At 41.3% G+C, this 13,161-nt stretch overlaps 1 protein-coding gene across 1 annotated transcript in view; it reads left to right on the top strand.

Annotated features, from left to right (window-relative positions):
* Positions 1-12,773: 12,773 nt before the first annotated feature.
* LOC119598078 overlaps positions 12,774-13,161 on the top strand; it is a 3,539-nt gene continuing 3,151 nt past the window's right edge. The window contains exon 1 of the mRNA XM_037947706.1: positions 12,774-13,035. Within this exon, the coding sequence (XP_037803634.1) occupies positions 12,774-13,035 (262 nt within the window). The remainder of the gene's footprint in view (positions 13,036-13,161) is intronic.

Raw genomic sequence — 13,161 nt, 5'->3', positions numbered from 1 at the left:
ATTCTCATCTTTAATGTTTTCATATTCTACTTTTTTACTGTTTGTCTGTCTTTTGGATTTCTTTTTCGTTGTCGTTGCTTAACCTTGTTATATTTATTATTTCATTCTAATTTTATTCATTATTGCATTTATTATTTTATTGTTATTATTATCACACATTTTTAGTATTGTTTAATCTAATTCTATTGTTTCTTCTACTTTCCTTCTTCTTATTATTATTAACCTTTACTCTTATCTTATTGTTCCATCTTTTTCTATCCTTTATTCCACTTTCCTTGTTCTTATTATTCAACTTATTCTTTTCTTCTTATTATTCAACTTATTCTTTTCTTCTTATTATTACCATTAATCTTGTTCTCTTCTTATTGTTCCATATTATTTGAATCGCTTCTTCCCCTTTTCGTCTTCTCCTTTTTCTTTGTCTCGTTTTTCCCTTATTGCTTCGTCTTATTTGGATGGCTTCTTCCCTTCTCCTTCTCTTCCTTCCTTCGAGCAGCGTCGTCGTTCCAGCCAATGGGAGAAGACTCCCGCTAGATGATCCAACGGCGGGCCTCCTTCCTCGTCGAGCCCCACCCCCTCCTCCTCCTCGGGAATGCCATTGGCCGAGCCTTTATGTGGGGGCGGAGCTTAGTGCCAGTTGGAGGTGTGGCTGAGGGAAGAGAAGCGCCGAGGGGGCGGAGCCTCGTGCTGTTGGGGGTGTGGCCAGCAGGAGAGGTGGGCGGGGTCAGAGGCACACACACACACACACACACACACACACACACACACACACACACACACACACACACACACACCCATACACACACACACACACACACACACACACACACACACACACACACACACACACACATACATACACACACATACACATAGATAGATAGATAGATATAGATAGATAGATATAGATACATACATACACTCACATATTTATACAGATAGATAGATTGGTAGATAAATAGATAGGTAGATATGTATTCATACATATGTGTGTGTGTGTGTGTGTGTGTGTACAGTATATATATTCATGTGTGTATATATATGTATATATATATATATATATATATATATATATATATATATATATATGTATGTATATTTATATATATATTTATCCATCTATTTATTTATTTATTTATATGTGTATGTGTTTCTGTGTTTATAAGTATGTATATATCTATGCTTTATATGTCCAGTTAGCAAAGTGGCTATCTACCTACCTTCCTACCTACACTTCTATCTACTTACCTACGTATCTACCTATCTAGTTATCTACTACCTACCTACTTACCTACCTACATATCTATTTATCTACCTACCCATCTCTCTTGCTAGTCAGCATTCCTACCTGTCCATCTATGTATCTGTGTATCTGCCTGCCTATGCATCTTGGTTAGGTTAAGTTACGTTGAATAGTTTGAATAGGATAGATTTGGTTAGGTTAGGTTAGGTTTCGTTAGGTTTAGTTAGGTTAGGTTAGGTTAGATTAGTTTTATTTAAGTTAGGTAGGTTGGTTTTGGTTAGGTTAGTTTAGTTGGGATAGGTTATGTTATTTTATGTTAGCATAGGTTTAATTGGTTTAGCATACGTTAGCTTAGTTAAGGATATATTAAGTTTAATTAGGTTAGATTTGATTAGGCTAGGTTAGGTTTAGTTATCTTCGGTTGTATTAGATTAGAATACGTTTAGTTATTTTGTCCTGTTATGTTATGTTAGATTAGGTTTTAATAGGTTAGGTTTATTTATGTTATGTTCTGTTATATTAAGTTTAGGGATAGTTAGGTTAGCTTTCGTTGAATTAATTTATTTAGATTAGAGAAGGTTTAGTTACGTTAAGTTGTGTTATGTTAGATTAGGTTTCGTTAGGTTCGGTTAGATTGATCTAATTAGGTTAGTATGGATTAGGTTAGGTTTAGTTATATTAGGATATAGTAGGGTTTGGTTTGGTTAGGTTAGTTTAAGTTAAGATGGGTTAGGTTTAGTTTCCTTAGATAAGCTTAAGTTAAAATCGATTTGTTTTAGTTAGGTTAGGATAGATTGTTATTTTAGAATATTTTACATTTACTTCAGATAGCTTAGGTTAGTTTTGGGCTAGTTTTGGTCAGATTTAGTTCGTTTCGGTGAGATTAGGTTTTGTTAGGCAAGGTTTTGTTAGATTACTTTAGGCTTATCAGGTTTGGTTTAGTTATAGCTTAAATAGGTTAGGTTAGGTTAGATTAGTTTAGGTTTATTTATGTTTTTAGGTTGGGTTAGATTGGGTTTAGTTAGGTTTAGGTTAGATTAGATTAAGGTAGGTTGGGTTTAGTTAGTTTTGGTTTAGTTAGAGTAGGTTAGATGAGTTATGGTTAGGTTAGTTTACATTCGTAAAATTTGTTTAGGTTAAGTTAGGTTAGCTCACGTTTAGCTAGCTTGGGTTAGATTTAGTTAGGTAGATTAGATGTTAGGTTTAGTTTCGTTTCGTTAAGTTAGTTTATCTTATGTTTGTTTAGGTTAGTTCAGGTTCATTTAGGTTAGGGCTGGTTTAGTCAGGTTAGGGTAGGGTAGGGTAAGTTAGCTTTGGTTAAGTTACATTATTTAACCCAACCTAAGTAAATGTAATCCATCATTATTTAACCTAACCTAATTATACTCAACATAAACTAAATAAACCTAATCTTAATTAACATAACCTAATATAACATAAGATCATATAACGTAAATTGATCCTAATCTAAACTAACGAAACTACTTAACCAAACCATACTAATTTACCTTAACCTAAACTAACCTACTTAAGCCAAACCTAACCTTACCTAACCTAATTGAACCTAATCTAACCTAACCTATCTAATATAGCCTATATTAGATAGATAGATAGAGGCAGAGGTGTATATATATATGCACAAACACACACACACACACACACACGCACACGCACACACACGCACATACATAAAACATCATCTTCATTATGAGTCAGATGCGGGCTTGCACTCGCAACTCTGAAGATCTCAAGAGCACTCTCCACTGGCGATTATAAGCATAGTCACTAAGGATATGCCTCCAGTCATTGTTCCATGAACGGTAAAAGTATATGTATATATAAGTATATATATGTATATATACGTGTATATATATGTATATATTCATATATACATATATGTTTATGAATGTATATATGACATTAAGGAAGAACCATTTGATTATGCAGATAAAGAGAGATGAAGTGAGCGACGTGAAAGTGCAATATGAATTTTTTTTTTTTCATAATCTCCATGACCTAAGGCTTGAAATAAATGCAAAGGATTCGTGTAACTTGGTTCAGGATCGTAATGACATGTTAATAATGTCATTAATGGCATGAGGACTGTGGGAATAATTGTTGATGAGATGGGAATTGGCCGATGCACAAGGAAAGTTTTTAAAAGGATAAACAACGAAAAGTGGAAACCATATTTAGTACATATAAAGAAGAAACCTTGCAGCTGTGAGATTTGCAACAAGGATTTCACTGAGCAAAATTATCTAGTAAAGCACATAAGAGTACATATAAAGAAAAAGCGATACAGCTATGAGCTTTGCAACAAAATCTTCGCCAAGAAAAGTCTAATAAGGCACAGAAGAGTCCATACAAATAAGAAGCCATACAGCTGTAAGATTTGTAGCAAGGCCTTCTCTCAGACAAGTCATCTAGTAGGGCACATAAGAGTACATACAAAAGAGAAGCCATATATATGTGTTTGTGTGTGTACTGTATATGCATGTGTATATATGTGTGTGTTTGTGTGTATACTGTATTTATATATACATACATGTGTATATTTATACGTATATATCTATGTCTATCTATCTCTCTATCTATATATCTATCTACACACACACACACATGCATATATATATATATATATATATATATATATATATATATATATATATATATATAATATATATATATATATATATATATATATAATATATATATATATATATATATATATAGTGGAAGTATTTTTTGGTTCTGGTTTCATTGTTAGGGTGTGGAGTTAGGTTTTGAAAATAGTATTGTTAGATCTGATTGTAGAGGTGAGAGTGCTCTCTAATTACTGAGAAAGATGGTTTACTGAGCTGAAGGCCTGTCCTAATTGACGTCTTTGTATTCGAGAATGCGGTGACGAACGAAAATGGTAATAATAATAATGGTGATTATGACACTGATAACAGAAATAATAATGATAAAAATAATAATAGCGATAATGTTAAAAATTATGATAACAAGAACAGTAACAATAATAATGACAGTAATAGTAATGATCATAATAATGATAATAACAATAATAGTAATAATGATAATATTAATAATAAAAGGATAATAATAATGATAATGATAAGTAGTAGTAGTAGCAATAATAATAATAATAGTAATAATAATAATAATAATAATAATAATAATAGTGAATGAATAATGAATTGACACTGATGATGACCTAATAGCAATAATGAATTATGAATGAATAAAGCCCAAAGGAAACAATCGGATCCGAGAAAAAAGATCACCGTGTTTAGATCTGAATCACTAAACTTCTGAAGCCCTCGGCCTCTTAAGGAACAAAGTAGAGCGGCCACGTGTGAACACACACACGCGCGCAAACAGGTCGCAGACACACCCGTGCATGCAGGCAAAGCAACGCGTTTTGGGACAAGAAGGGGGTTTTCAGAACCAAACGCTATAGTCACCCAGTAGCACACTGGAGGACACTTGCCAAGAGAAGCCACACAGTGTCAGTTGACTGGGGCCCCAAGTGCCCTGGTGTGTATTATAGAGTAGGGTGGCACCACCTCCCCCCTTCCCCCCTCACCATCCCTCGCAATAGTCACCCAGTAGCACACTGGAGGACACACGCCAAGAGAAGCCATGCCGTGCCATTTGATTGGGGCCCCCAGTGCCTTGGTGTGTATTATAGAGTAGGGTGGCAGCCCCCCCCTTCCCTCCCCACCATCCCTCGCTATAGTTATCCAGCACACTGGAGGACATTCGCCAAAAGAAGCCATGCAGTATCAGTTGACTGGGGCCCCCAGTGTCCTGGTGTGTAGTCATAGTCTCTACCGTTTAGTAGGAAGCCGATAGGTGTCTCCTTACGGACACTAACCATCCGTTCTCCATTGACACCAGGGCAATGAGAAGCCAACATCCCGTCCTGGAGTGGCACTCAGTCTCCCATCTTATTTGTTACCTGACTGTACAGATGACATGGCATTATAGGCTTCTACACTGATTGCCTGAATGAACAAATGGATACTTAGGTAATAGGTGTAATCAGGGTGCGTATGTTTTAGTCATTACGTGAAATGACTCGTGGTCACAGACATTTCACGTAATGCCTAAATATTTTAGTCATTTTATGTAATGACTAGTTTCACATATTGCCTGTAACATATATATACATATATATAGATATAGATATAGATGTAAAATTATATATATACATATACATATACATGCATAAATATAAATGTATATATGTATATATATATATATATATATATATATATATATATATATATATATATATATATATATATATATATATATATATATATATATAATATATTTATGGTGTCTCGGCAGTGGGAGTTCTGCGTCTGTCATGGAGCTGGTGACCGGGCATTCGAGAGGGTCACCAGCTCCATGACACACGCGGAACTCCCACTGCCGAGACACCACTTCGTTCGCCTAGTGAAGTTATGCGTGGACTTCGGCTATTTCGAATTTGCAGGGGGAAAAATACCAGCAGAGTAGTGGTCTCGCCATGGGCTCCCCCTTGAGTGCCGTCATGGCTTGCCTGTTCATGGAGACGCTGGAGAGGGATAACTACAGGGATATAATCAGCAGACATTCAACTTGGCTTCGTTACATAGATGACGTCTTTATCATTGTCCCCAGGAGGTTGTGCTTGAAAATCCAGTTCACCGTGGAGGAGCAGGAGGATCAGAAACTACCTTTTCTGGACACTCTGATCCATCGGGGTGACGACGGCCTACGTTTCTCTGTATACAGAAAGCCTACAAATAAAGATGATTATATCCATTACTACTCAACCCACAGCAACAAAACGAAATCTGGTGTTGTGATTGGCTTCTTCCTCAGAGCACTGAGGATCTAAAGCCCTGAATTTCTTGAGGATGAGGTTGTTTCATGAAACACAAGTATCCCAGAGGCTTCCTGCTAAACCTCAGAAAGAAGGCGGAGAGCGTACTCGTAAGAGCAGACCCTGCACCCTCTTCTAGTAATGTTCTCACATTACCATCATGTAACATTTCCCAGGCGATCAGCAGATACTTCGGCAAGACAGTGAGAATCGCCAGCACATCCGGGAAAAAGATACATGACTTAATACGTGACAGAAAGCGGCCCCAAAGCAACCCTTGTAGTGTTGTATATCGCATACCCTGCAGCGGTTGCGATACAGCATACTTTGAGGAAACAGGTCGTGGTTTCAGCACCAGGATCAGCGAACATCGAGCTGACATTCAGTCACCACAGGACTTCCAATGCCATGGTGGTACATGTAGATGAAGCTGGACATCAACCGAACTGGAAGGATGCAAAAATCGTCCATGGAGGACTGAACAAGCTAAAAAGAAAAATTATAGAAGCAGCATACATCGCGATAGAGAACAATGTCAACACGGCATCGGGCAGGTTCAAATTATCCAAGGTCATGGCAACAATCATGCAAGCAACGAATAGGAGGTCACAGTCAGGTGTTTTGTCAGCTCACACCTGATATATATTTTCTCTGATGTATGTATTTCTGACGAAGACAAAATCGAAACCGGTTTAATACATCTCTTATATTGTGAAGATATTCATTCTCATTCATACCTTTTCTACATCTAGCTGTTTTGTTCCTAAAGTAGTCACCTATCCAAGCCAAGAGCTTACCTCTGATTCCCTTTTGGATCAGGCTCTCCTAAATAGCAAGAGGACTTGCCAATTCAAATGCCTTCTCCAGGTCAAGGAATACTACCACAGATGTGCCCGTGCTTATTGTGCTCAAGAGCGTGGCTATGCTGAGCGCTGTGCTCATGCCCCTAGTGAACCCATGGAGGTGTTCATGTGGGGGTCCCATTTTCCATCAGAGCCGGTTTAGTACCATCCTCTCGGTCGTCTTGGCCTGACAGCTGAGGAGAACTCGTGTGCTAGTCTGTTCACCTCTGACTGGGGGTCATGATGTGTGCATCTTGGGGCTGAGCGGCTGGTAGCTTGCTTGACCCATTGCCATAGCTCTGAGAGGGTGGTATGGTGGTCGAAGGACTCACACCATTCCAGGCACTTTTCCTGCCTGACTCTGTTGGCAGTTTCCTAGGCATCCCTGACAGCCTCCCTTAGGAGGGCTAGGTTGTCGGGGGTTCTTTGACTTCGGAAATGTCTTCGGCACATGGTTACCCTGTGGTTGACCTCCCTAATCTCGTCGTTAAAGTACCAGGCGTCCTTGTGACTCCTGGACCACGGCCGAGTTTTAGGTACGGTTAGTGAGGCTGCCTCATCAATGGCATGTACAAGTCTGACTTGTAGCACTTCCCCGTTCTCACTTTGTGTGGGTTCATTGCTTCTAGGACAGCGGGCCAAGGCGTTCTGAAACGCCTGCCAGTTGGCTTTGTCTGTTTTCCATCTTGGATTCGGCCGTGGTATTTCTGCTGGGCCAGCCTCCATGAGGATAGTTATAGTGCCATAATGGTCACTTGTGACGGTCTTATCGACAGCCAACCCTCTCACCAGAGTCGCAGTGGCCAAGGTGAGGTCTAGGACTCCTCCTCTGATTTGCGTTGGCTCCTGGTTATTGAGGAGAGCGATCTCGGGGATGTCTCAAGCATGTTGGCTATAAGATAGCCAGCCGCATCCGGTGCCCTGCAGGGAGCCAGGATTGGGTGGTGTGCATTGAAGTCTCCCCCTATGATCACTCGGTCATGTGCTGCAGAAGCACAGAATTGGCTAATGTCTAATTTCTTGCAGTCTGGCCGGCTGTACACATTGTACAATTTCAGGGGCCCCCCGACCAGATGAATCTCGACAGCAAGGAATTCAACATCGTCTCCACAGTGCAGTGCATCAGCTATTGCGGAGCAGGGGATTGTTGCTCTGACCAGGGTGATCAAGCCTCTCTTGCCATCAATGTGTGGCAGCATGAAGATATGATACCCGGAGAAGCGAACAGGTCCCACTGTTATTGTCTCCTGGAGCATGACATTGTCAGCTCCTTGCGTGGAGGATGGCACTCCTTGTAGAGAAGCCATTGATGTTTCACTGCAGAATGCTTAGATTGTGTGCCATGATGTTACAAGTTGATAGTTACATCAGAGACATCGTCGCATTAGGATTGAATAGTTTCAGAGTCTGACAACTCCATTGCTAAGTCCTTGTTGCTTGAGGGGTCTTCTTCGGCTGTTAGGCTATCCTTGGGTCCACTGGGGGTTGGAGAGCCTTTGGTAGCACTGACTTTGGGAGTCTTGGCTTTTCTCTGTGCTGAGGTTCCAGGCGAGTGTTTTATAGAGGAGGGTGGCAGCCCCTACCCCCCTTCCCTCCTCACCATCCCCCACTGTAGTCCTCCTGTAGCACTTTCAACATCACATTTCAAGCAAACAAACAAAAAAAGAAAACTTTGGTAGCCACCACCACGGGACTAGGGATCCCGACCATTAGACTTTGAATAGATTTAGTGGTGATTTTGACTGAGTTGGAGGCTTAGTTCAATGTTTTACTGATTGGTCATTTGCATATCTGCTTGTTCATTTATTGTTTGTTTTCAAAATTAATGTTTCTCTTAGTGATATTTTAGTGTTGATAGTTTAGTAGTGATTTTATATCGAGAAAGACAGATTTATTGTTTCTAAGTATATAGGTACATTATGTATATTCAAAATATTACAGGCAGCTAAACAAATACATGCAGACGAATTACGGACGTACATTCACAGACAAATACATAAACAAATACGGACAATACGCTGAGAAAATCAACGTACAGACGAATACAAATATATACAAATACGAATACGGCCACGAACACGAATGAAAGAACACTACACTAAAGTATATTAAGTGAATGAACGCTACACTTGCTGAATGTTTGTTATATCTACAGTCACTAAACGTAAGTTTCTGCACACACCGTCGGCTAGTGCTCGCTTTTATCAGGGCACATGGAATGCGACACTTAGCACTGAGAGTACATGACTTGATAGGAAGTTGCAGTATCTCAAAAGGTGCCTGCATAGACCCATATCACCGGCAGCGGTGGGAACATAGGCCGTTTGTAATCCTATGCTGCTTGAGGTAACGAGTGGTTTGCATAAACAGACCGCTACTGCAGCGGTTCGGGGACTTCGTCCAAATCGACGAAATTGAGGTCATGGTGATCGTTCGTTTGAGATTTGCGAAGTTCTGGCTTCCCCCGGGCCTTTCACTTATGGCCCGGCCTGTGTCAGCTTTTTATGGCTGTCTCATTTGGTTCTCTAACACTCGGTGCTTACCGTGGCGGTGGGATTGCCAGCAGGCGCTCCTGTAGCCGTGGTGTAAGCATCTCGCATAATCTCTTTACCAGCACGACGGCTGTGTTCTGCGGGCTTTGTCTTAGGAATTGCGTGTGCACGCAATTCTCTAAGTAATGTACAAGTGTGGCGTTCGGCTCACCGCAATGCATGCAACACCTCTCTTCACGTTCTATTGTTTGTATGATCTGCCATGCACAGTGGTAACCTAGGCGCATTCTGTGCAGAATGACTTCGGTACCTCTGTTGTTTATTTCAGAGAGTGCCAGTGGTTCATAGCCTGTGGCATCTGAGTACCAGGTGGCCGAGGGGGAGAATCTCGTTTCCTCTCTGTGAAGCTGCATGAGGAAGGAGGTTGCCATCACCGTACAATTCTTCCTAAGTAATTTTCGGCTCTGATGTATTATCATGGGATTAGGGGGCATACCCCTGCCAACTTCGGCTAGTCTGTCAGCAAGCTCATTCCCTCTGATGCCTATGTGGCTGGGAACCCAGATTATGATAATTCTTCTACCCTGTGCAAGAATCCTCTGTGCCAGTGTGCAGATGGTAGTCAGAAGGTAGATATTGTCAGTGGGTGAGCGATGCTGAAGACAGTCGATGGCTCCTTTGGGGTCTGTATGTATGACCGCGTGTCCTTCCCTCACGGACGCGTGGCTCAGTGCTCCCATGATAGCAACTACCTCTGCCTGTAGCGAGGAGGCGTTGTTTGTTACCCTCATGGATTTTGTGGCATTCCTTGCTGCGAAGCCGGCGCCTGCAGTGTGGGTCAAGGGATCGACCGATCCATCCGTGTAATATATTCTGCTGCCCAGAGGGGTGATGGTTGCAATGACCCTCTGGGTTTCTGGCTAGGTGTGGAATATTCATTCTTTTTGGTTGCCAGTCTCATGACCGAGAACTCTATCGAGGTTTGTGCCCACGGCGGAGCTTTGACAAAGTCAGGGTGGGGGGAGTCCATGCCCTTGGCAAGAAGGTGTTCTTTGAGCTGATGGCGTATTAACACCCTGGCTGTGTGAGACAGCCAGGAGTTGTTTGCAAACAGCTCGTTATCTTGTTCTAGGCGTCTGACTATTTTATGTCTTAGTCTTGTATTCCTGGGAGCCTGGATGACCTTTGATAAAAATTGGGCTGCCATTAGATCGATTCGTGAGGCCAAGGGGAGAAGGTTTGCCTCCACTAGGAGGTTGAGGACCTTCGCCCACCTTGGGGCACCCAGAATGACCCTGGCGGCATTGTTTTGGACTGTCTCCAGTTGGTCTTTATATTTTCTCTTAATGCCAATCAGAGCAAGGGAGGCATAGTATACAATGGGCCTAACAGCATGTACATAGAATGATCTTAGTACTATGTGTCTGGCCCCTATGCGTCTTTCACTCATTGCTCTCATGACAGTCTTGATTTTGTTCGGTCCTCCTTCTGGAAGGAGAGGGTCAGGTCTGTCTTTACCCCAAGGTAGAGGTAGTCCTGAACCCACTCCTAGTCCATTCCCTGAATTTTCAAACTTGTGCCTTGAACTTTTTGTCTCAGAGCCATGGCTTTAGATTTGGCTGCAGAGATCTTTAGTCCTGTCCTGCAACACTCCTTAGATAAAAGGTCCAGACAATGCTGGGCTTTGTTTAGGCAGTGTGTTCCAGTGGAGATGATAGCAAGATCGTCTGCATAGGACATGATCTTGCACCCCACTGGGAGGTTTATGTTGAGGATACAGGACATTAATGTGTTAAAGAGGGATGGACTGAGAATCCCACCCTGTGGCGTTCCATTCTCTAGTGGCATGTGCTGTGAAAGGTGACCTTGGAATTTGACTCTGGCTGTTCTATTCCTAAAGTAGTCACCTATCCAAGCCAAGAGCTTACCTCTGATTCCTTTTTGGATCAGGCTCTCCTGAATGGCAAGAGGACTTGCCAATTCAAAAGCCTTCTCCAGGTCAAGGAATACTACCACAGATATGCCCGTGCTTATTGTGCTCAAGAGCGTGGCTATGCTGAGCGCTGTGCTCATGCCCCTGGTAAACCTGTGGAGGTGTTCATGTGGGGGTCCCATTTTCCATCAGAGCCGGTTCAGAACCATCCTCTCGGCCGTCTTGGCCAGACAGCTGAGGAGAGAGATGGGGCGGTACTTTCCCGGCTCCTTTGGTTTAGGGATGGGAACTATGGTAGCCCCCTTCCAACTCTGGGGCAGAGCTGCGCTCCGGCGGAAAAACGTCTGCTAAACGGATTTAATTTTCGCGCCACTGAGCGACGTCCGTACTTTTAAAAAATCCGTAGTGATTATTTTTGCTTATTATAGCATTAAAAATGTATCTTTAAAAGTGTTATGTGTTTCATTTTACTTGTTATTATTATTCTTATTTGTTTCTATATTTTTAGATGTTCCAGATGTCTTATAAAATAAAAAACTAACAATAAATCTAGCTATCCTAACTACGGAATTGCTGACAACCACATTTAAACAAGCTCTTCTAGGCGAGGTCACGACCTGTGCTCGCCAAACTAAATGTCATTCAGACGTTAGAACTGTCTTGACTCTGGAGCTCCTCTATGGCCGGTCGTAACCCGTGATTATTTGCATTAAAGAAGTTGAGATTTACGTGATTTTTTTACGTTAGTTCGCCATAGAATACAATAACACATTTTTTAGCAATCAGAAATGAAGGGGTAACTAAAAGAAATTTGTGACATTTTGCATTCTAGTTATCATCTTAATTCCCTTGAATTGGAATAAAAGACTTTGATAATCATTTTTATACCTGTTTATTGAAATGTGGTACAGTTCAATAGAAATCATGATGTTTGATATTTAAATAGGAACAAATTATTGCACAGAATGACATGACTCATTACTTACAGATCATGGCCCCTCGTCAAAACTTCCAGGAGAAGTGGCTCGCCAACGACGCCTTCCGACCTTGGTTAGCCAGAATACCAAGGCCTATCGTCAAGTGTGCCACAAACATCTCAGCGCAGAGATAAGCTCCCTCAAGCGGCACCGATAGTCTAGATTGCACGTGAGTTGTGAAGCGAGGCGCAACGCAACCGCTGAACCTCGAGGCACAGCAGAGGAAGGATTTCCACCTACAGAGGAAGAGCAGCAAATGTCCTTTTCCGTGGCATATGCAACCGTCCTGTTCGTCATGTTTTTAGCAGAACACAACATTCAGGTAAATATTTTTGCAATGAAATGATAAATTTCATTGCAATAACAGTATTTCAACATTTCAGCCTCTGCGATGACATGACAAGATGTACCCAGATTCCGGCATAGCAGCCGAAACTTCTCTACGCAGAAAAGGAGCCGCTACCGTACATGTTCTGGGAGATCTCCTCCGAGATAAATTAGTCCGGAAGCTGAGGGAACACAAGTTCAGTTTGATAATTGATGAAAGCACGGATTGCTCAACGAGTAAAACACTTGCTATCGTTGCCAAATATTTTGATTTTAAGGAAAATTCATTTAAAACAGAGATGCTTGATATGATTAATATTTACAATGGAAATGCAGAGGGTTCATCAGGGGAGAATTTATTTAATATCATAATTGTAAGGGTTCGACTTATAAAAAGATATAAGAATCAGAACGGTCAAGGTCAACGGAAAAACACCAGAGGAAACATACAGAAAGGTTTACTGG

The sequence above is a fragment of the Penaeus monodon genome, chromosome 40 (genome assembly GCF_015228065.2).
Source record: "Penaeus monodon isolate SGIC_2016 chromosome 40, NSTDA_Pmon_1, whole genome shotgun sequence".
NCBI classification, from domain to species: domain Eukaryota; kingdom Metazoa; phylum Arthropoda; class Malacostraca; order Decapoda; family Penaeidae; genus Penaeus; species Penaeus monodon.
Note: the sequence above shows the minus strand (reverse complement) of the source record. Positions and strands in the feature narration are given on the sequence as shown.